Below are 24953 nucleotides of genomic sequence, written 5' to 3' on the forward strand. Positions count from 1 at the left end.
TTAAGAAGTAACATCTGTTCTGATGGCCTTCAACTGAAAATCACAGGGATGTAGTTAGTACCAAGGGACAGTCTGGAAGATTTTTTCCCCCCATAACCACTTCAGTTCTGTGTAATATAACTGGTGACTGGAGTTTGAACTGTTTTCTATCTAAAGGGAGAGGCAGTCACTCTTCCCTTGGCGAGTACATTTAAGTCTTTAGAAACTGGGAAACTACATCACACATTAATTCTTCAGCATAATCTGTGAAAAATCAGAACCCATCATTACCTGAACAAGAGAGAGAGAAAAAACAAAGACTAATGAAAGTATGTTTTGGTCATGATAATTTTAGAAATCTTTTTCGCTAAACTAAAAATACTACTTGGGTGGTGGTTTGGTGGTTTAGTCGCTAAGTCGTGTCTGACTCTTGCGACCCCATGGATTGTAACCTACCCGGCTCCTTTGTCCATGGGATTCTCCAGGCAAAAATACTGGAGTGGGTTGCCACTACCTTCTCCAAGGGATCTTCCTGATCCAGGAATAGAACTTGGGTCTCCTGCACTGCAGGCAGATACTTCACTGACCGAGCTAGGAGGGAAGCCCTCAAAATACTACTTTGTACTTATTTATGTAGACCTATGAGAGTGAAAGTATTAGTCCCTCACTCTTGTTGGAAGCTTTACCACGCTATGGACTAGCCTGGCAGGCTCCTCTGTCCATGGAGTTCTCCCGGTAAGAATAATGGAGTAGGTAGCCATTCCCTTCTCCGGGGGATCTTCTATACATGCATAAAAAATTTTTAATTTTTAGAAAAATATTTTACTACATATAGTAGAAACTGAGAAAATAGTGAGTCAAGAAAAATCATCCTTTGTATGGTGCTTGACACAATGTATTTTAGGTATATGATTCTAAAAGAATTAACTTTAAATAAAATTTTCTATGGCCTTCAATAATTCTCTATTATGGTCAGCCACATATTAATATTAGCTTTCAGTACATCTGATAATATGGAGGCTGAATTTTTTTTTTAATTAGTGTTTTAGATTATACTTTTAACTTGAAACATTTCCTTCATAATGATAAAATTTCTGTTGGCTTTTCCAATCAGAGCATTAAGCATTTCACATGCCTATTTCTAACAGTCATGTATTGTCACCTCACAGGAGTCATGGAGTTATTCATGTTAAAACAGACCAAAACCAGAAGGGAACATGGATTAACAAACAAATGTTCATTTAATATCTTCCACAACTATTCAACAGATAATAACAAGGGAAGAGCATCTACTTTTGCCAGTTAGATTGCCCATAGCAAAACAATTCTCCTTCCGAGCAGCTTAGGTATGGCTCTCCCTTATCCTCACTATAGATATTAATTCCTTGATATTTTTATGAAGCTTTGACCTTATTCTGAATTTTCACGCAAGTAAAAGTTACGTAAAACCTGTTGCAAACAATTTCTCTAAAACTGAACAGAGAATTGGAGGAATATGCAATTATATATAATTGGTACCATTAGTTATTGCTAATTAGAGCCAAATACGGGGGTGGTGAGGAACACAAAAAGCTTGTGTTCAAGGAGCTTACACTCTAGTTATGGATATAGGACATGGAGACAAACACTTAGTATGCCGGTCAGAAAAGGACGATCACAACAGAGGTAACAACAGTACTTCAACTGGGTCTAAGTCAGTGACTTTACTTTAGAATAGCTTTTTCTAAATGCTAATTTGTCAAAATGAATATTCGTATAGAAAGGCAGCTGGTGTGTATTATGGACTGAATTGTGTCCTTCCTCTAAATTCACGTTGAAGCCCTAACACCTAATGCAACAGTATTTTTGAGACAGGGTTTATAAGGAGGTAATTAAGGTTAAATGAGGTCATGACAATTGAGGTTCTAATCCAAGATGACTGGTCTCCTTAAAGAAACACAAGAGACAGGCACCCAGAGCTCGCGCTTTTCACTAGTCCACAGAGCAAAGGCCATGCAAGGACAAGAGACACGCTGGCCAGCTTTCAGCCGGACATGGCATGCGGCAGCAGACACCTACCCTGGAGCACCTTGGTCTCGGACTTCTAGCTTTTGAAACTGTGAGAAAATTAATTTCTGTTGTTTAAGTCATCAGGTCTGGATATTTTCTTATGGCAGCCTCAGCGGACTAAGTAGTTCACTAGAGATGACGTTTACACTGTAAACACCCACTTGCAAATAGAATTTGTTTATTTATATACAGTTGCCCTTGAACACACGAATCTGAACTGCACTGGTCCACTTACAAGTGGATTTTTTTTTTTTTAACTAAATACATACTGTAGTACTACCCAATCTATCTTGGCTGAATCCAAGAATGCAGAACCACAGAAGAGGAGGGCTGACTGTAAAGTTATCTGTGTATTTTTTACTGTACAGGAGGTTGGCACCCCTAACTCCCTACACTGTTCAGAGAACAACTATATTTATATACTTAAATATTTATATTTACATATACATTTATGTATAAATGTCTAGGAAGAAACAGCATGCCTATTAGAATGCCTATTCCCTTCAATTTATGTTTCACTAAGACTTTTGTATTCAAGGAGCTCAAATTCTGGTTGGAGATGTAGGATATGTAGACAAATATCCATAACACAAATTAGAAAAGGAAGTGGGGTGGGGGGGCACTGTGGGTTAGAACCTGTGGCTACAGTGGCAGGTAGAATAAGATCTTGGAAGAGAAACATTTGCACTCGCCCCACTGTTCTCAGTGGCATTCCACTGGTCTTTTGGGAAGATGATGCTTGGTTCTGTGGAATTATTCACAGCACTAGAAGACACTTCTTCCCTTGGCCCCCCAGTAGCACCCTCCTGTCCTTGTGAGATCTCCGTTTATCTCATACATTTCCAAAGGCCATTCAGCTGCAGTATCCCTCCCAGGAGAGAAGAATTAGAGGTAAATTTTTAAAGATGTCCCTTGTGGCTCAGCTGGTAAAGAATCTGCCTGGGCTGGTCCGAAGGTAGTGAGTTATCTCAATTGATTGTTCACAGTCAGTTACAGATCGAACTCCTCATTCTACTCTTCCCCCCTTCTCACTACTGCACTTGACTAGTCTAAAAAAAAAAAGAAAGAAAGAATCTGCCTGTAATGCAGGAGACCTGGGTTCGATCCTTGGGTTGGGAAAATTCCCTGGAGAAGGGAAGGCTACCCACTCCAGTATTCTGGCCTAGAGAACTCCATAGACCGTATAATCCATGGGGTCGCAAAGAGTCGGACACGACCAAGTGACTTTCACTTTCACACCTTAAAGACGTAAAGGAAACAGCAGAAGTGTTCAAATAAAACGTATTATGTGGCTAATACATTTGATTCTAAAATGTTCCATATGGAAAATTATAAAAAATTTATTAAGTACTGTTTATTAGTTACAAGATCTTATCACATTTATTCAGTTAATATTTTTTTGTTTTGAAGCTTATTTCACTAATTCATTCCTATAGTCCTGATTATATCTGATTACTTTCTCCTTTTTTTTTTTTTGCCAGTAAACCTGCTTTATTTCAAGGATAAAAAATAAAACACTACAAACACTAAGGTAGGAAATAAAAGTTATTTATAATAGAAATACCTTTACCTACTTATTACTCCCAGGGTATTTCTGATGCAATTGGCAAATAGACATCCTTTCCTCAAGGCAGAGAAAAGTAAACATATCTTTGTTTTGAATTCCACACGTTTCAGGCTGCCCTAAACTGATCTTTCACTAATGATTTCCCTAAATGGTGTTTGTAATCTGGTCTGTGATGTAAAGAGAAGCAATGAGAAGTGTCCCAGAACGAACGATGAGAAGGTGAAGACCAGAACCACACTGAAGAGAACAGATACAAGTGAGGTTCAACCTGAGATGTAACAGAGCTAGCATGTACCCTCCAGTTCAGCCCTACCTGTGCTGCGACGGCCAGGCTTCCTCCCCACCCTCCCTCCAATCGCTTCACTGCCGGTGGGCAGCTCCAGGAAGGCTTGGAACAAGCGATGTCTGCAGCTGCAATGATGTGTGAAAACCAAGACAGTTTTTCACAGAGGACTAAGCTGTCAAAGTCATCACTAAAATATGAACAGAGCATTATATGCCACATTTCTATACATAAAAGTTCTGTTTTTAAGTGACTTTATGTGTGTTCTGGGGCATTCTGTTCCCTACAAATACGTTACAAGATACATTAGTGTCTCCCTTTTTTCATCTTCAATAGATCTCAATGGGAAATGCATTACATTGATCAGGGCTGGCACTAAGTATGTGGAGTAAACTTTATTTAGAAAGTTGATTACCTCCCTGATTCTTCATTTCCTAATTTTACTTGAAAGTGTTCAGGTATGATAATCACCTTTAAACTTCCCATATAAAATGCTGTGGGCAAAACAAACAAACAAACAAACAAAAAAATAAAATGCTGTGGACAGTATTGGGAACACATTTTATTTGTCTATATGGATTAAGAGTTATGTTTTGTATCATGCTTCCCCCCTCACATACCACATTCTGGCCACACCGTTCTTTCTGTTTTGTATACTTGCTCTGCTTCCTTCCACTTTGGGGTTCTCACACTTGTTTCCTCTGTCTTGAGCACTCATCCCAAGTCAAAAAATCACCTGGCTGACACCTTTTTCCCCTTCAGGGAATGCCATTAAGGTCATCTCCTCAATGTGTACATGTGTGATAAGGCGCTCAAGTCACGTCCAACTCTTTGCCAGGCTCCCCTGTCCATCCAAACAATTTAAGTGATCCCACCCTGCCTAAACCAGATTTCCTTTATATTAACTTACTATCTTGGTAACTTAATTATCACAGATGATCTTGTTTACATATTTATCTGCTATTGACTCCTAAATCCCTAGCACAGGGTGCTATGTGCTAGGGATTCAAGTATTCAGTAACTACTCATGTGAAAGAATGAAAGTAGGCAACAAATAAATATTTAAAATTTATAATATTTTAAATATACACTGGCAACTATAACAATTGCAAAATTATTTGGGGAAATCAATTCATCCCACATTTCTGAAAAACAAAAACATGAATAAAAGAAAACTCTCTTAACATCACAACTTTTACTAAACAAGCTCTCTAGGACTGTTTTTATCTGAGTTTTCCCAAAGGGCATAAGAATGTACAAAATGAGTAGGTTTCTGTTTCCACAAATAATTGTTTTTCAAGGTATTAACAACAAAAAAAAGATTGACTATGTGGGAGTCATTCTAGCTTCTGGCTGTTAAAATATTAAAAGAAAAAAATGGTGAAAATTCTTAAAAGTAACATTTCCAATTTTACATGAAAAACAAGCCTGTTGATAAAGAAAGTCTGTTGAAGAGAGGCAAACAAAAACAAGCTATAAATTAGGTCACTAGACTTACAACAATATTTTTGCAAGACGTTTTTATAATTTTTGGCTAGCTTTTAAGCTTGGAATATAAGATGTCCCAGGAGATTAACTGAGCACAGGAATTCAACCTCTGACAGGGTCAAACAGAATGTCCTTTGCGATCCTGGCTGAACATTTACCCGCATACTCATGGATCATTCCATTTATCTAAATCTATGGTTTCAATGAGACATTATTTTATTTTTAATTAGGTATGGTATTAAAACTCTAATTTTCAATGGTACCTATTTCAAGTTATATGGTTTTACATACACATGTTCTCTTTTTTTTTATTAAGGGAAAATTATTTTATTTACCTAAAACTCTCTTTCTAGTAGCTCTTTCTCTAAACTCTGAAGTTTATTCTAGAAATCTGATTCTTTTAAGATACCATGTTTACTCTAGCCAAGACCATTCACTTTCACAAGAATTTTTTTTTCAAGCATCATCTCCTGAGATTAGTGAAGAATTATAGGGTATATGAAAACATGGCCTAAGAAAATATGTTTTCTTATAGAAGCCAGAGACACAGTAGCAACTGGGATTGATGTCAGAGACATAAAATCATAAGCAGTATCTGAAGAACTGATACAATTAAAAGAAAGAAAAGTACTGTAGTACAAATGAACACAGATAAATCCTAGAATTATTTTTAAAAACACATTTGGCATGCCAAATTTTTTTTTTTTTTTTGGTTGTTACAACTCTTTTTTTTTTTTTCTTTAATAGAAAATTATTTAATTAGTATACATGTGTTATTTTAAACAGTAATCACTAACTGAAATTAATGTGAGTTTCTCCAAATTATGAGGCAGTTTCTCTATCCTACAATGACATTAAAATCAAGAATACCTGGAAAAATAAAAATAGAACCTTGATTGAAGACAAAGATGCTTCAGCAATAATTTTCACACAAAGCCTAATTCTATGTTGTGCCCCAACCTATTCTTACGTGTTTCTCACAAAAGATGTTATATAAAATAATGTAACAATGCACAGAAAAAATATGTATCTTTGTCATATTCTATGCTCACATTTTAGCAATCTCAAAAAATTAAAAAAACATATTCCAAATTAAATCAAGAGAAATACTTATTTTACCCAAGTGGTACTGTAAAGTCTAGAGAGTTTGTTACTGACTTCAAGGAAACAGAAAACAACTACAAAGCTAAGTTAAAGGCAACTTTATTACAATACTTTTCCAAACTTCAAAACGCATTCATTATTGAATTTAATCTAATATATAATACATTATATTACAAGATAGAAAGCATTTCTGGTCAGATATTTAGCGTGCATGTTATCTCCCAAAACAGAGATTCCTAGAAAGAGCAACAACGCACAATTATTTATATCACTAAGGAAACTATTTCTCTGATGTCATGTAAAGAATCATTCATATTGCAATTTATTTTATGTTCATTTACCCTGTTTTAGAAATAAAGCAAAGCTATCTTGTCTACATGTTACTAGTTAATACCTAGAAGTTGTTTATACCCTAAATGTATCCACCAGCTTAGAGATACTTCCTTTGGTAGAAAATAGGATTTTTAAACTAACCAACCAAAAGAGCACTTTATTTCCCCACTGCAAATAGAAGCAGAAATCTCTTCTTTCCTTTTTTTAGGAGCCAAATCTGGGCCTCCTGCTCTTCAGACAGCCATCCTCAATAGCTCTTCCTTTAAAACATACCCAAATTATAACAAACTCTATTTATTCTAATAAAGTCATTTCTATTTATCTTGCCTCTGTATTTGCTTACTTAGAAGCGTTTACAACCTACTCTGAACATTACATAATAATGAACTTTAAAGTAACCTTGGGAAATGTAATAAGATAAAGAAAATATTTTCCCAGTTACACAAGGACATTATTTTCACTTAAGCTTCAACCAACCAACCCAATTGCACTTACGAAAAGAATTCCTTTTCCAAGGTTACTCCCATAAAAACAATAAAAACACATGTAAATCCATTGAATCAGTCTAGCTCCTTACTGTTCTCTCTTGGTTTAACATTTGTGGGCTACCAAATAGCACAAAACATGTTTATCCTCCTCGTTTTCGAAATAGCAGGAAATGGTTAGAAAAGTATAGAAAGGTTCTATTTTTTCTTTCATAAGGCAAATTTAATACAGATTAGGCTAAGAAGTTGGAGAAAAAGAACAAGTGAATGAAAAGGTATGTGCTGCCTGCTGGGGGAGTGGGGGCAAGCCTCAGAAATCACTGTACGTTAAGAGCACGTGCTGAAACTTCATGGTGCCAGTCACGTAATTTTGTGTATTTGGGACTAAAGACGTGAAGGGGTATCTTTTCCCTGTGGAAATAAAAAGAAAAGAAAAAAGAAAAAGAGATTGATAGAAGAGTTGTAAGAAAGAGAAAGAAAAGTTTCTACATTTAGATCACCATGCAGAAAACATGCCTTCTAAAAGCTTAGTCTCACAGAGCTGTTTGATTTAATAGCAAAGATTTTAAGGGTAGAGCATTTTTAGAAATATGGAAATTAATCTATAGAGCCCTCTTGGAAACTTCAATCTTTGTTCCCCAAATGAAGCAACTGCAAGACACATGAACTCATTCACAGAGATCTGCAGTGTTAGCAAAGCACCCCCAAATATACCCTTCTGCCCACTTACTTCAATACTGAAGAAAACAGGCCGCAAACAAAAAATTCAGACATTATCAACTAAATTAAAAACCTCTAAATCGTGTATTTAAGTACCACAAAAGGCACCCAAGTTAAGCCCCTAGTTGTAAAGACAAAACGCCATACTATTCCTTTGAAAAGGTGGAAAACAAAAACAGAGACCATTCATAAAAGGAAAGCATTCAATTTACCAAAAAATGCACCACTTACTTTGCTTTCTTTGTATTATCAGCTTCAGACTCTTTCACTGAAATAAAATAAGCAATGTCCAATATCAGTTAGCTTTTTAAACTTTTACGCAATTACCTTTATCAATTAATATCAAACGGTTAAGTTACCAGAGCCACTAAAAAATTCCTATATCACTATACTGTTATTGACTGTACTGTAGTCAGTACTACAACTATTAATATTTCTATACTTTTTTAACATAACTCTTCTAGGCTGGTTACTTATTTACAGTACCACTAGGCATAATTTAAAAGCAAACTGTTTCAGGAATATTACTATTTCCCAGTAACTGTCGAGCAGTCTAAATGCTACTCTCTGTGGCAAAAAAAAATATTCATCCAATAGAATCCCTAGCTATTTACTTACGATGTTCAGTCCCAGTGATCTGGGCAAGGATTCGGAAAGAACGAGACTGAGTCGTTCCAGTCCTCGGACGCCAGTCTTCAGTATCCTCAATCAGTCTCTTCTTGCTCGCATCGCTGTGAGTAGGTATGTGATAAAACTCGGTATTACGATCCATAATGTGTTTTCTTGGTGGGCTAGGGTTAAGAAGGAAAAAACAAAAATTAAAATATTTTTAATTACATTAAGGCTAAAATATCCTCTCCCATATTATTTACAAGTTATACATTTAAGCCTCAATGTTCCTTTTGTATATTTTGCTTTTTTCAAGTATGTGCGACATACATGTATATGCTCAGTCATGTCTTTCAGGCATACTCACATCTTTTTCTTAAAAAAAAAAAAGCATCCTTTTAAAAAGTATACTAGGCTTTTTAAGTTTTAAAAAAGGTACTTATATGATAACATAAAATTATAGTATAAATATCTATTCAACAGAAAGGTTACCGTTTGGGTGGGATTTTCCTTTTAATTGACAGAAGAAGGCAGCAGAAGAGAGATTTCCAACATGCAGAAAAGGAAAAGAAAAGAATAAGAAAAGAAGGAAAATAATAAGAAATTGCAAAGTCCACAGTAATTAAAATCAAACAATTCAAAATTACTTGTATTATTCATCTTCTGGCTAACAAAACAGATGTGAATTATATTCCCAAGCATGGTTAAATACCCCTATGCTACTAAAATGTGTTGGCTTTCACAAAATTAAATGATCATTTCCTCACTAGGCCCAAGAGCCAGGAATAATTTAATTTAGTACAGGCCGAATCAGCAATTCAAAACACAATTTTGAAAAGGGTCAGAACTGTTATTTTCTATAGTATTCTCATTTATGTGTACAGATATCCCTCACCCTAAACAAAGTTAGGTGCAGGATCATCAATGTGAAGAGATGTAGTGTTACACAAATGAAATGGAAACAAACGAAATATTTATCAAAAGACCAAGATACAAATCATGGCTCTGTGACTTTTCAAATACATAATTTTGGACAAGTCAATCTCACTGAGTCTCAATTTTTTCATTTATAAAATAAAAATATGAACAAAGTAGCACTGTCTTCAGGGTTAAATGAAATAATATATATGAAAGGGATTTGCAAACTACAGAGTTCAAGAACCTTAGGTTTGCTAAGAATATTCATTTTTCTATTAAGAAAGCATAAATATTAAGGAATTTACAATGTACATTATTATAACACTTTAAGATCTAGGTAACTTTATAAATACTCCCCCTTCTCAACATCTCCAGGCAACGTAGGATAAATACTAATGAGTTTTGAGTTTCAATTCAGAAGAGAAATAGGAACCTGAGTATGGACTAGCAGACACCCAGCACAAGATCCAAGCAGAAAAAGTACCCTCAGAGTGTCAGATATGCATGGAAACACCTGTTAGATTAACTCACTGCTAGAAAATCCTACTGCTATCAGAATGCCACACGACTGCTGTCGTTTTAACAGGGATACGATCAAAACCTGTCACAGTACACATTTCTGCCCCAGTGACATGACAGAATTAACGTTAACACTAGCTGTGCGGTCAGACAATAGTTCTAAGCATAATCTTCTACTCAGTATACATTTTATGCAAGTCATTTAACTTCTACAAGTTTCAATATTTCCCTTCTAAGAAATGGGGATTTTATCTACCTTAAAGGGTTGTTTTGAGAAATAATAAGATAGGTAAAGTAGGTAAAATGTTTCCCGGAGTAGGTAACAAAAAGTAATCACATAATGGTGTTCTTTTATGATTACAAAAAAATTATCTGCAATGCATATTCTAAGACTATAAGTCATCTAGGGCTTCCCTGATGGCTCAGATGGTAAAGAATCTGCCTGCAATGCAGGAGACCCTGGTTCCATCCCTGGGTTGGGAAGGGAATGGATACCCATTCCAACATTCTTGCCTGGAGAATTCTGTGGACAGAAGAGCCTGGTGGGCTATAGGAATATATATATTTATGGATGTATATAAATCATCTATATATACGTAACAAAATAGTATTATATATAATACTAATAATAGCATTTTAATACTATTAATATTTAATGATTATGTTTAATAGTAATTCAAATTATTTATGATAAAATTTCAATAACCTGGAAGTGAAATACCTGAAACACCTTTTACTAATAGTGAATAAAATCTCCTAGTTCTTTTATAAATAATTTTTTAAATTAGAAAATAACATTATTTCATAAATACATTGACAGATTCCTAAACAGGCAATACTTTATCTTATGCAATTATTTGAAAAACTATTTTTAAGCTACTAAACTTACAGTTTTAAATTTCTCTATAATCAGTAATTGTTGTTTACTCTTAAATGGTGCCAGCTGCAGGTATTTTAATCCTCTATAAAAGGTTTGGGTTATAAACATACAAAAGAAAAAAATGTCTAACTAAGACACTAAGATTAATAGAATGACACCACTTAAGAATATTTTCTAGCTACGACACACTTGGAAAAGTATACCACTTCTCAGACTCTGTGACATTCACCATGGCTTACATTCTATGTTAAGTGATAGAAAGTTTCTAAACATTTACTGGCTTTGACACTCTAGACTCTTATGATTATGATTAAATAAGGGAATAATATGAGTTTTATTTTTAAAATTCATTTGGGATAGAACATACTATCAAGAGCAAGTAATTTATTTCAAAATAGACATTAAAAGTAGCAAGTTTATTCAAATTTTTAAAAAAATATTAAACCTACATCTCTGACTCCAGTATCTGCTGTCTATAATACCTATCCATCTTTCTGAAGACAAGTTTTTCCACTGCAGAAGTATGGATTTGCTAAACACACCCACTAATTCATATGAAGTTCTCTGACATGAAAAACAAGTTTCCTAGTTTCCTCAGCATATCTGAAAATGCTAAGCAATGAGAAGAAACTGATAAAATTTGCTGATGGTGTTAAGTTGAAAGCCAGATGAAAAGTTACAGAGACAATGATGAAAATTAGAAAGAAACCAGTGATTAGGTACTTACACGGTGCCAGGGTTACTGAAGGAGGAATAATACACACAAAAAAAGATGTGACAGAAGGGAAAAGACATTGAAGTTCCCAGGATGATGGAAAACACAGATGAGGCCAAAAAAGAAGAAAAAAATGAAATAACAAAATTCAAAACACTGAATTTACATGAAAATTAAGATGCTACACCAAACATCATGCTTCAAAATAATTATGTAAAAGGCAGACAAACAAAAATGAACAAGTGTTAGTTGAAATTCTATCACATTGTTATTATTTGGATAACAGTTTTATCTATGCTGCTTGTTTCCAAAAACACTGAAAAATAATTTGTGTATTAATGCTAGATCAAGCAATGGCACCCCACTCCAGTACTCTTGCCTGGAAAATCCCATGGACAGAGGAGCCTGGTGGGCTGCAGTCCATGAGGTCGCTAAGAGTCGGACACGACTGAGCGACTTCACTTTCACTTTTCACTTTCATGCATTGGAGAAGGAAATGGCAACCCACTCCAGTGTTCTTGTCTGGAGAATCCCAGGGACGGGGGAGCCTGGTGGGCTGCCATCTATGGGGTCGCACAGAGTCGGACACGACTGAAGCGACTTAGCAGCAGCAGCAAGCCTCAAGTTACTAATACCAAGAGAGAAAGATCTAATATTTAAAATATTTTCTTTGCTGTTGTTGTTTAGTTGCTAAGTCGTGTCTGAGTCTTTGGCAATCCCATGGACTGTAGCCTGCCAGGCTCCTCTGTCCATGGGATTTCCCAGGCAAGAATACTGGAGTCAATTGCCATTTCTTTCTCCAAGGGATTTTGCTGACCCAGGGATCAAACCTGCATATCTTGCATTGCAGGCAGATGCTTTACCACTGAGCTACCAGGAAGCCTCGAATATTTTTTTCTAGGTTTCTATAAAATGTATTTTATCCTACAATGTGGCTAACAAAAGTCAGAGATTAAAATATAAATTAGATGTCAGATATAGAAACAGATCATTTTAAAATCACTTTAAAAATTAGAGCAGACTAAGAAAATCTGTCATTCTCACATAATATAACAAGTATATATTAACAAGTATAGTCTTCTCAGATGAATTATTCTGAACTATACATTACAAGTGAATGATACACTTTTGAAAATTTCCTCTTATTTTTTAAAATGTAGTGATTGTGATGAAAGACATATGAAGCAGTGGGTCATTAATAATGGGCTATTACTCAATTTTCATACTCTCCCCTGTTATTACCACAGCCCTCATGCACAAGCAAATCCCAGGAAGTTTAGAAGTGATTTGTAGGAACTCCAGAGTACTATATTAGCAGCAGCATAATTACTGCCCAGAAAGACATGTCTGATATATGGTAAAAGAACTAGGTTAATAACATCTAAAGAGGGAAAATAAAATTCATTCACATAGCCTATTAAGTATCGGATCATTAAAAACAAATATATTCATATTCCATTATATATAAAGAAGACAAGTACTAACTCTATATAGTTTCTCAACACATTGTTCAATCAATTCTACTACAATAAAGTTTAGTCAGAGTAAGTAAAAATTCATTATAAATATAGTAAGAAAAAGTGCCTACCACTTTGAATGCTAAGACTGTACAGTGAAGCTAAGCTGTATTTCCACATCAAAGTCAGTGTCATAAACTCAATAGAGGGCTGAGTTTTGCTGAGTGGGGGGTGAGACACAGGATTAAGTTAATCTCAGTAATTTATGGGTATTTACTCTTCTCTAAGCCTTCTTATTCAATGAAAAGTACTCTCTCCTCTGCCTTGACACTTCAAATAGCAGAGAAACAGTTCTGGAAAATAACCTCCTCTGACCAGAATAAAATCTTAGAAATATATTTGAACATTGCAAAGTTTGAGAAAGAAGGTTTATGTCAAAATGAAGTTGTGGGGGTGGAGGTATTCTATGATGTGGTGAGGGGTAAGCAGAAGAGGGTTGATTGGTTAAAGTCTAAAGATGTCAATTTTAATATGCTGAAAGGGTATTTTCATGAATTTTACAAGTGTGTTCAAGTGGAATAGCCCATCATACAACACAGTGGCATCTGTGCCAATGGGGCAGTCAGACTGACATGGCTTTTCACCCTGACTATGCTGCCCACTCCCTCTATGCCTGGACAAGCTGCAACCCCCAGGAGCTTCTTTTCCCTCAACAGTGAACCAGACTACATTCTCTATTTTTGGATAGAGATATGTCTATCCAATGGATACTTCTCTATCTTTCAGACTTCCTATAGGGGCATATGTTTACATGCTCTTGAAAGCACTTTGATAACTATACAAATACAAATTTGTTGTTAGAATAGATCCTCCAGCTGCTCTATATAAAAAAAGCACCGTTAAACCCAACTGTAGTTTATGCACATTATTCATTCATGTAGTTTCAATTCACTCAATTTATCAAGACTATAACCATTAAAAACAAATACCAATTCAAAGTAACAGAAATAAGTTCAGGTCACAAACAGGTGACAGAGTAAGCCACACCAAAATTTGGCTTCAAAAGTCCCTAGGCTCCAATCTTGGCTCTATCACTTTCAAGCTGCATGCTTAGAAATTTAAGTAAGTTCTCAAGGTCCAAAGTTTAAATGCAAATTCAATCACATACTGCAGTTAAAAACATATAGCACAGTGCATACTAATATTTAGTAATTTAATGAATATTATCCTTGAATTTTAAAAAATATGCATTTAACCTAAATGTGGTTATTTTTTCAAGTCCCATTTTCCCCCCTTACAAGTCAAATTATTACACTGGCATCTTATAACTAGTGAAAGCCTTTGTGTAATAAGAATTTAACTTTAAGTAGACAATCAATAAATCAGGGTTTGGGGATGTTTCTCTAGTGCACTGGTGTATAATATTCTTATATGACTGTAACATGTTCCTTGAAGTGAAGTGAAAGTCGCTCAGTCATGTCCAACTTTTTCCAACCCCATGGACTATACAGTCCATGGAATTCTCCAGGCCAAAATACTGGAGTGGGTAGCCTTTCCCTTCTCCAGGGGATCTTCCCAGCCCAGGGATCGAACCCAGGTCTCCCACATTGCAGGCGGATTCTTTACCAGCTGAGCCACAAGGGAAGCCCTATTCAATCAGTGAGATCATAACCATACTGGAATAAAGTTCTCTAATTTAACAATAATAATAATTATTATTATTCAATAGCTAATTCCCTCAAGTGTGTCTAAGATATTCCATATTTTCAATTCTACTCTAGAGTATGATGAGGAAATTTCAGCATATGCTCAGAATAATCATAACACAAAATTAAGTTCTTGTCTAATGTGATTTTTATCAACTTTAAAGCTAGTAATCACTAGTTTATCATCAATACCAATAGACACAAAGTTTTGACGTGGCGATTTCCAATGTCTATGCCAACTACCTGTGATACTTAACTAATTGCAAAGGTGTACAGACCTTCTATCAGCCAATGACACACAACTGCATACATAGAGTTCTACATCTTTCAGCAACACTGGCTGAAAAATCAAAAAGGTTCTTAGAGATTCTACCTGGGAAATACTGGGTTTTGATATGAATTTGGAAGTCAACTCAGTTTTATAATATAGACTATTCACTAGTGGCACATGTATTTATGCTTTCTCTTCTGTCTTTCTCGTCTAACAGTCTTGACTGCTACAGATTACCTGCAACATAACCTCTTTTAAACTGTTATACAGCAAACCCCACATATACTTCATGACGAAAGTTAAACACTACTATTTATTACCATAAAGCAATTCACCACAACATAGCGATGCAAACAAAACTTATTGAAAAGACTAAATGTGGTTATTCTAAATTACAGCTCTTTTGCAAAATTTAACTTAATTTTGCAAAAATCGGGCATTCATGCTGTTTACTCATATATAAATCACCATATTTCCTCTCCAGTAATGTAGATACTAACTTTGTCACTTTTGTTTTCTGCAAAGAGAAAAGCATTTAAAAATATTACTACCATATCATATTTTGTATCTTTCAAGGCCAGGTTCATCAAAATACCACATACGAACTGTTAGAAGAGACTGCAGTCCAATGAAATTAAAATTAATAAAGAATACATGAAAGACTTACCTCTTGAACGCAGTGGCACATTATAATGCAAGAGCATATGGAAAGGAAGAAGGTAAATTACTTAAACTACGTGATTCAAAATGGATTCCCTTCCAGTTTGGAATATAAAACTCCATTTTGCTCTAAGTAGAGTAAGTGAAAAGTGAAGCAGCTCAGTCATGTCTGTGTACATGAAATGTCCAGACCCCGTGGACTGTAGCGTAACCAGGCTCCTCCCTCCATGGGATTCTCCAGGCAAGAGTACTGGTGGGGGTTGCTATTTCCTTCTCCAGGGGATCTTCTCAACCCAGGGATTGAACCCGGGTCTCCCACATTGCAGGCAGACGCTTTAACCTCTGAGCCACCAGGGAAGCTGCGGCTTCCCCTCAAAGTAGAGTAAGGAGAGTAGTAAAGAAAATAGTAAGCCAAGACTACAAATTCATATATGAAGAAGGTGGACTAAAAATTTCTAAAAAGTGCCTCGTTCCATTATTATTTGTAAGAAGGAACAAGAATGCTAGCATAGTATTATTAATATTCTAAAAATATCAATAGTTGTTAGATTTCATACTATTAGGATAACTATTTCTCAGTAATGATGCATAATTCATAAGTACTCGTTGTGTCTTATGTTTATTATAAAACTACATAAATTTGAGTGGGACACCTATAAAAACTAATAGTCCTCCTGCTTTGAATAAAAACATAATCTATCCATTTAACTTTACATCCTTATAAACTCCTAAGTTTTTGGTTACTGGCAATTAGGTTTTAAAATAAAGAGTAATAAAAAGTAACAACTCTCAACTGTGAAAGACATTTGTTGCAATCATTTGTAACACTATAAAAATATGGAAAATTCAATAATCACACATTTAGTAAAAAGGCTGACAGTGATTTCAGGAAAAGAGTTTGACACCTGATGCAGGAAATATATTCATTAATACCACAAAACACCTGCTTTTCAAAATGACATCACTGACTAGTAAATAGTAAAATGTGAGATTTATTTTTTGATTTCTCTGATCTAAACGTAGTAAGAGAAACAGCAGAAAGAGCACTGCAAATTTGTCTATAGAATTTCACAAAAACCACACTTTTGTTTTCATAGTAATCAAGTTTTCATTGTGCTAACACATCGGGTCAACACCTGAAATTAAGCTACTTTTAAATGCAATCAATTTACAAATGCAAAGCAGTAACTTGCTTGTTAATGATGCAAAACATATAACAGTCCCTTTTGTCCTGAATCTTGGACAGTGCAGGACACCAGACATGTGCTCAATAACTACATGTCAACTGACTAAGAAACCACTGTAAAGTTCCTGTAACTGTATCACTGCCTACAAAGTTGAAAATAATAAGTCATTTCAGGAATCACCAAAGCTACACCCATAAAACACAAAGTTTCAGCTTAGTGTTTTCAATATAATAGTTTTCTGTAACCTCAGTTTTGCTTTTATCTCTACAATTTTCTTTTTTTTTTAGCTTTTTTTTTTTAAATTTTATTTTATTTTTAAACTTTACAATATTGTATTAGTTTTGCCAAATATAGAAGCCTTCCTTATAAAATTTTATGAAATGTTAGGAAGGAGAAAAGATTTTAACTTAAACACTTCCTTCAAAAGAAGTATTTTTTTCCTACTGAACCTGGAATTTAGTAAACAAAATAAACTTCTGCTTTTAGTCTTCCATGAGACTGCATTTGATAGGCAGCATCTGTCTTTTTAGGGGGCTTCCCAGATGGGTCAGCAGTAAAGAATCCGCCTGCAATGCAGGAGACACAGGCTCAATCCCTACATTGGGAAGATCCCCTGGAGAAGGAAATGGCAACCCTCTCCAGTTTCTTGCCTGGGAAATCCCATGGACAGAGGAGCCTGGCGGGCTACAGTCCACAGGTTTGCAAAGAGTTAGACACAATTCAGCACACACACATCTGTCTTTTCAAGATATCTACTTTGATTACTCTAAAATCTATCATCTTAAAATAGACAAATCAGAAAAATGACAACCAAATGCACCTCAACACTACATACTATTTATCTTCCTCATAAGAGAGAAATAACTTTCTTTGAAAGGCACTAGTTTTCCTCAGTATATACATCAAAACTTTCAAAAGTCACCCACAACCACAAAACCACACATAGGGCCCAGGAGCTGTCCTTCCAGACTTGCTCCTGGAACCCTGCCACCTTCTTTTTCAAAGCCCCCAAGTTACCATGGGAGCAGTCCTATGAAAGCACAGCCCCTACATTACATGAATTAACATTCAGAAGGGATTATCTCAGAAAGGACCTAACTACACAATTATTTTAATTATATTTTCCTGGGACCTGACATTGGTTAAAAACAATCATGCATGCAGATTATTTCCTTTTAAAAGACACTTTTGTCACAATAAATCTGATCAAAATGACTTTACAGAAGTGACTTTGGTTTACATGATAGTCACTGGATTCCAAAAATAAAATACCCATCTATAAATGATGGCTACTGAAAACAGACTTCAATTTTTTAAAAATCTGTGCCACAAAAAAAGAGGAAAATTATAAGGAATGGATTCTCAGAAAATTATTATAACATTATATATTTAGTGTCCACTGCTTTAAATCTACTCATTTTAGAAAAATGTTTACAATGAAAATATTCTCTAATTTGCTTCTGATGTTTTTAAGCATCCGTTAATGTTACTGTCCTCTCATTACTGTCTGCTTTTAAAGACTAAATTTCAGTGTAAGTTTATCTGAAAAGAATGTGGCTTAGCCAGCTGACCTAAGCTAATGCATCATACATAGACATGAGTCAAAACTAAATTTATTTTCTGTCTTCAAAATACTTCCTAGAAAAACAGCTTCTTACAAGCTTCTCATTTCCTCTCTCTTTAGCATGAGATACATAAGCTGACACAACTGCAACCATTCTATTTCAACTTTTGGTGATTCACAAAAGAATGGAAAAATTGAGACAGAAAGATTCAAGATTTGCCTTGCATTATAAGGGCCAGCTGCTCCACGCTGTTCCAGACTTGGAGAAAAAGGGTTACAGAGTCCGTTACATGATTCATAACAGGTCAAGATGCATAATTAGGTTTGGATTAACCTATAATTGCCTTGCACAGAGTGCTGTATTGTATATAACATAAAGCTACATCACATGTTAATGAAGCAAATGAAACTTCATTTCCCTTCTCTCAGAGAACAACTGATTTTGGGGGTGGGTGGAAATTAAGTGTTGCCTGGAAATTGCCTGAAAGAAGAGTTTGATAAGAGCAGAAAGCACCCTCGGCCACCTACCCATTTTGCTGTTTACTGTCACCCTGGGATCCTCTTCTCTGTCCCTCCGCTAGCTCCTGGGCAGTCTCGGCACACACGCTGGTGACTGTGGGCTGCCGTGGGACATTAACTGCAGGTTTACCAGCGCTCAGCGCAGATGACCGCTGGTCAGCACTAACATTGGTATTAGCATGCGGTCCAGATGCAGCGAATGGGGGAGAAGTGACAGCGGCCACGGGTGGAGGGGAAGCATGTGATGAAGTGGTCGCGTGGGCTGGGGTGAAGGCAGACGATGGTGATGGGATGGATGTGACTTTTGGTGAAGACACAGAACCAAAGGGCCGCGGGGCCTTATTGTAGGCCATGTTGGTGGTGGAAGTGACTTTGGACACAGCAGGAGATGGAATGGGCACAGGTTTAACTACTTCTTTAGGTTCTCCCTATGTAAAATAAAAATAAACATACACAAAACACGGCAAAGACATGCAAAATAGATCCACTGAAAAGAACACACAGCTAGTTTGTAAAAAGACAAACACAATTATGTTAGCAGGTCAAACTTTACACGTTTCCAGATAAAAATAATGAGCTGATAAAATATTAGCATGCATGCTAACTGGTCTCAACATGCATAACACAGATGCACATACTGAGTAAATAAATGTTTTTTAAAAAATGAAAGGAGTTCAAAATATTTAGGAAATAGATTAGGAAAGTTATCAAAAAGCCTAAAGGCCAACATAAGTGTCAATTTAGACATACTCCAAAAGAAAATTTTTTCAATACTCCACAGTAAACAAAACATCACTAATCAAAACATTTATTTTAAAATATCCAGAGTCTCAACTACAATTCCATCTTTTAAACACGTTTAATTACTCTCCAGAGCACAATTATTTGATTCATGCAGAAGCAGCTGGACATTTCTAATTCTTCAATCAAAAAAAAAAAGAAGGAATGTTCATTTCCATCTAATTCAGAAATGTGAACATTCTAATTACTTTGATCTCCTTAAAAATAAAACACAAAACAAATGAAACAAAATCAATCCTTTCCCTTTTCTACAGTCCACCTATTTCTCTCTCTGGAATGTTTTGAGATATCGCTAAAGATGGAATAAAATTCTTCCCTTTTCCAAAATAAATATTCAAAAGTAACATGAGGAAAAAAAAAAGATCTTAAATGTTTCTTCACAGACATCAAAGAAAAAAAAAACTAAGATCAATTCCACCTAAAATTAACAGAATTTGTGTTTGCAAACCCCTATCGCAAAGTAAGTGTGAATTTAAAAATAAACCCAGCTTAATCTTCTATGATATTCAAGAATAAGTCCTTATCATCTCAAAAGAAAAACAATCGAATTCTTTAAAAAGTACATAATGGTAGCTCTATTATGTTTAATTTAAAGGAAGAAAAAGTAATCTAATCTTACAGAAATAATAAAGCTGAGGGGGATAAAGTAACTTAATGCCTCAGGGAATCAATATGAGCAAATTCACTGAAAAGGCACGAGTAAAATTAAGGAGAAAACCCCCCAAAGCACAAAACCAGATGTAAATGAACAATGGTTTGGGACAATTTGAAGATATATATATATATAAAAATAGGGTACTTGCCAAAAACCTAATCCAAGAATACTCTGAAAATATAATTTAATATTACCAGTAAACTGTCATTAAAGATTAACTGTGACATTCATTTTTGTAACCACTTATTTAATCTGTTTAGATTATTTGAATAAAGAGGCAAATTAAAAGTGAAGGTAAGACATCTGGAAATGAGTTACCGATAATATATGACACTGGAAATACTATTTAAATAATAAGGAATAATTACATTGTTTAAATAGTAAGGAATAATTACATGATAATTCTGTTATGTGTTGATTTTCACTATCCCTCATCATCTTTAAAGAACTGTGAGGAAAAACTATATGAGATCTATAAATTGTCAGTATGGCTGCAAACAGGAATGGAAGTTAGAGTGGTTCAGGAGGGACAATCAAATATTATCCCAGTAATGCTGGATTAGAAACACACCTTTTGAACAGGAACTGGCTCAAGCTTGGGTGTAGCAGATGCTCTGAGGAAAAAACAGAAAAAGGAAGAAAACATGAATTTTTGCAAACTTATTAATGAAATTTTTATTATTATGTACCTTAACATACTAAATCATCAGAATTTATAGTTTCATAATTCATGCTTTCAATTATTCACAATCTACTAATTAGTTCATGAAACTCAAATGCTGTAAGATCTAATAACTCATACACTAAGTATTCAACAGTTCTCTACACATTTAAATGAAGAAAGACAAACATCAATCCTGTTTGCTAATTAACCCATGATTAACCTTTAAATTAAGGTTATATCCCTCACCAAAAAGGGTAAAGTAAAATAAACAAGACTTTCAGTAGTTCCTGAAACAAGTAACTGATCTCTTTGTCCAACAGTATCTGCCTTCTCTCTTACTATCCATGAATATGCCCAAAGAACATGTGGATCTTTGTGTGAAGATACTAAATAAATTCTGTTTGAACTGGCTCACTGAGTATTAATTTTGTATTTATATTTTAAGTGCAGATTAATGGATCTGTTCTGCTAAAACCAAACTGTAAGTTCTTCCACTAGGCTAAAATTTCAGTGAAGGCAATAATCATGGCCTACTTGAGTCTCTGTATCACCACGGCCTGGCATGTATTAATAACAGGTTATCAGTACTGAGCATAGAAAGAAGACAAAAAGGAAAAGAGGACAAAAATCCATGCATAAAACTATTCTCATATACAAATTCATTATTTTCAATCTATACTTTTTTGTATTATTACTGTCAGTTTGGTTAGCATGGACTAATAGTAACGATAATTGATTTGGAGCAATTATCTCTTATAATCATGACAAATAACCAAAGCAGCAGCAATCATTACCCCCATTCTTCACAGGAGGAACTTCAGAGTTAAAGTAAATTACTTCTAGAATGGAGCTAAAGCCAACCATCCTTATGTATTACAATACACTGGCTGCAGTCAAGGACAGTAAATGATTGGAGAGCTCCTAATGACTTAAAGCTATTTTCCCAGCATTAAGGGACACGACTGAGTGACTGAACTGAACTGAACTGAAGGTATACATTAAGTTTAATAATGTCAGAAGCAGTCTAACTCCTCTTATATCACACAAGCCTGAGGATACGACAGCAAGTGCAGAATTCAAGAAATGTAACCACAGTAGGTAAATAATAAGTGATAAATTTTAAGCTGCAAATCATGAGATCATTTTACTTACAGAGAAGCTAACATAGGATATTTGGTCTCTACAGTCATAACCTAGTAATGAACTCTGATCAACATTTTTAGGAGCAACTGAATTTTCCAATAACAACTAATTTGGTTAGCCAGGGCAAGCACAGACTGAATAATTGACTAACATAATGAGAGACAACAATGGATGCTAACATTCAGTTACTGCTATGGAGAATTACACTCTGCAATTGCACAACTTTCCATGTGTGCTATCAATCAATTTCTCTTTTAGCTCATAGGCTTATTATAACAAGCAAAGGAAACAAGTTCAAGAACAGAACACTGGAATCTTTCTTTCACTGAAATTTCACAGTAAGATGCAATCACAAACGATCTACTTATTAAAACCACCCAAGACACGATTGAAATTTTGCCGTAACAGAGAGGACAGAATCCTTTTTCATCTGGACACTTAAAGGTATATGGAGCTCTTCTACTAACACAAAAACAATATAAACAAAAGATGATGTTTAACCTGAACAGAATAAAATGGTTTCCAAGAAGAATAAAATGTATATATCCCATGTCTATGAAAACAAACCCCTTAGTTTTTTCTGGGTGTTAGTTCTTACTTGAATAGCATTAGAAACAACAACAAAAACCCCAGAATGGTTAGTTTTCACTAACTTTGTAGAGTCCAACCTCTTAATCTGTTCAGAACTTAAAGAACGAGTCTTACCATATTTTATGGATTGAAAGTTCTACAAAACTATTTCTTAAAATATAGGATTCACAAAAAAATTTAAACTGAATCTTTACTATCTAGCCTGCTCACCTTCTGATAAAGGCCCACAAGTACAATGACATGAAATAAGAAAAGCAGTCAAAGAAAAGAGGAAAACCTGTCCTCAAAATTCCAGGATCAAGTCCATTACACATGAAAATTACAAGCATTATGTTGTAGGTGGAAAAAAAAAGACTGGCTTATAATTAAATATCAAACGAAACAGCTGACATTATATGCAATAAAAATTAGTTATGCTGGTTTAAATACTTAAATAATTACCAAATGAATCATAGAATCATTGAAACTTAGACGGTTCCTTGAAGTGAAATGTAAGTCGCTCAGTCATGTCCAACTCTTTGCAACCCCATGGACTATACAGTCCATGGAATTCTCCAGGCTAGAATACTGGAGTGGGTAGCCTTTCCCTTCTCCAGGGGATCTTCCCGACCCAGGGATCAAACCCAGGTCTGCTGGATTGCAGGTGGATTCTTTACCAGCTGATCCACAAGGGAAGCCCAAGAATACTGGAGTGGGCAGATTATCCCTTCTCCAGAGGATCTTCCTGACCCAAGAATCGAACAGGGGTCTCCTGCATTGCAGGCAGATTCTTTATCAACTGATCTATCAAGGAAGCCTTAAAGTTACTCTATCACATGCCAATCAGATATATGTTTGACCTCTGTTTGAATATTTACAAGAGCTCACAGTTTAAGCCATGTAATTTTTGAATATTTCTGTTAAAATGGCCTTCATTTTAGTATATTATTTTTTTAATAAACAGAACAAGTCAACTTGCCCACATTAAAAATATTAGGAAAAGCATTTTTAATGCACAGAATACATATATAAAATCTGTAACATATATGAGTTACATTTTTAAAGATCAATAGAGTACATAAATCTTACATTTAAGCATGATTACACACTCTTACAACACTAAAACTATTGTGGTTTGGGAAATTTTGAAAGCATGACAAAAGAAATCTGAAAAATTAACGAATAGCAGTAACACCAGTTTTAAAAAAATCAAACTTCACTATAACAAAATAGCCAAAAAAAAGTTACAATGTCTTTTATTTTCAATAGTGTCAAGATTTTTAAACATATTAATACATAATGATTCTGAGGATACGCTGTATTTTGTTGGAAGGATGACATATTATTATAGCTCTTATGGAAAATAATTTGGCATTTATTTATAAAAAGACTTGAAGAAATCTCAGGCCTCTTGACTTATTAAATCAATTTCTTTGAGTCTATCACAAGGAACTAATCTAAAATAAGAAAATGACTTTATGGATAAATATATTCATTCCCTATATTGTATAGGAGGCAGTGATCAAGACCTTCCCCAAGAAAATGAAATGCAAAATGAAAAAATGGCCATCTGAGGAGGCCTTACAAATAGCTGAGAAAAGAAGAGAAGCAAAAGGCAAATGAGAAACAGAACACCCACTTGAATGCAGAGTTCCAAAGAATAGCAAGGAGAGATAAGAAAGCCTTCCTCAGTGATCAATGCAAAGAAATAGAGGAAAAAAACAGAATGGGAAAGACTAGAGATCTCTTCAAGAAAATCAGACATACCAAGGAAACATTTCACCAAGGAAACATTTCATGCAAACATGGGCACAATAAAGGACAGAAATGGTATAGACCTAATAGAAGCAGAAGATATTGAGAAGAGGTTGTAAGAATACACAGAAGAACTGTACAAAAAAGAACTTCATGACCCGGATAACCACAATGGTGTGATCACTCACCTAGAATGAGACACCCTGGCAAACAAAGTCAAGAAGGCCTTAGAAAGTATCTGTGGGAGAGGGAGAGGGTGGGAAGATTTGGGAGAATGGCATTGAAACATGTATAATATCATGTATGAAACGAGTTGCCAGTCCAGGTTCGATGCACGATACTAGATGCTTGG

The 24953-nt window shown here is 35.1% G+C and overlaps 1 protein-coding gene across 10 annotated transcripts in view; it reads right to left on the reverse strand.

The window, feature by feature from the left end:
* PDLIM5 (PDZ and LIM domain 5) overlaps positions 1–24953 on the reverse strand; it is a 402175-nt gene that overhangs the window by 79309 nt on the left and 297913 nt on the right. For 3 of the 10 annotated variants that reach the window (XM_070790876.1, XM_070790875.1, XM_019962442.2), the window contains 4 exons: positions 21041–21083; positions 19023–19441; positions 8627–8799; positions 8240–8276 (listed from right to left, as the gene is read on the reverse strand). In XM_070790876.1, coding sequence (XP_070646977.1) covers positions 8240–8276; positions 8627–8799; positions 19023–19441; positions 21041–21083 — 672 coding nt within the window. Of the gene's footprint in view, positions 1–6553; positions 7700–8239; positions 8277–8626; positions 8800–9109; positions 9128–11661; positions 11677–15583; positions 15601–19022; positions 19442–21040; positions 21084–24953 lie in introns of those variants that run through there. The other 7 variants (XM_019962444.2, XM_070790881.1, XM_070790880.1 and 4 more) reach the window with 6 other exon arrangements.

Source organism: Bos indicus, chromosome 6 (genome assembly GCF_029378745.1).
Source record: "Bos indicus isolate NIAB-ARS_2022 breed Sahiwal x Tharparkar chromosome 6, NIAB-ARS_B.indTharparkar_mat_pri_1.0, whole genome shotgun sequence".
Taxonomy (NCBI): Eukaryota; Metazoa; Chordata; class Mammalia; order Artiodactyla; family Bovidae; genus Bos; species Bos indicus.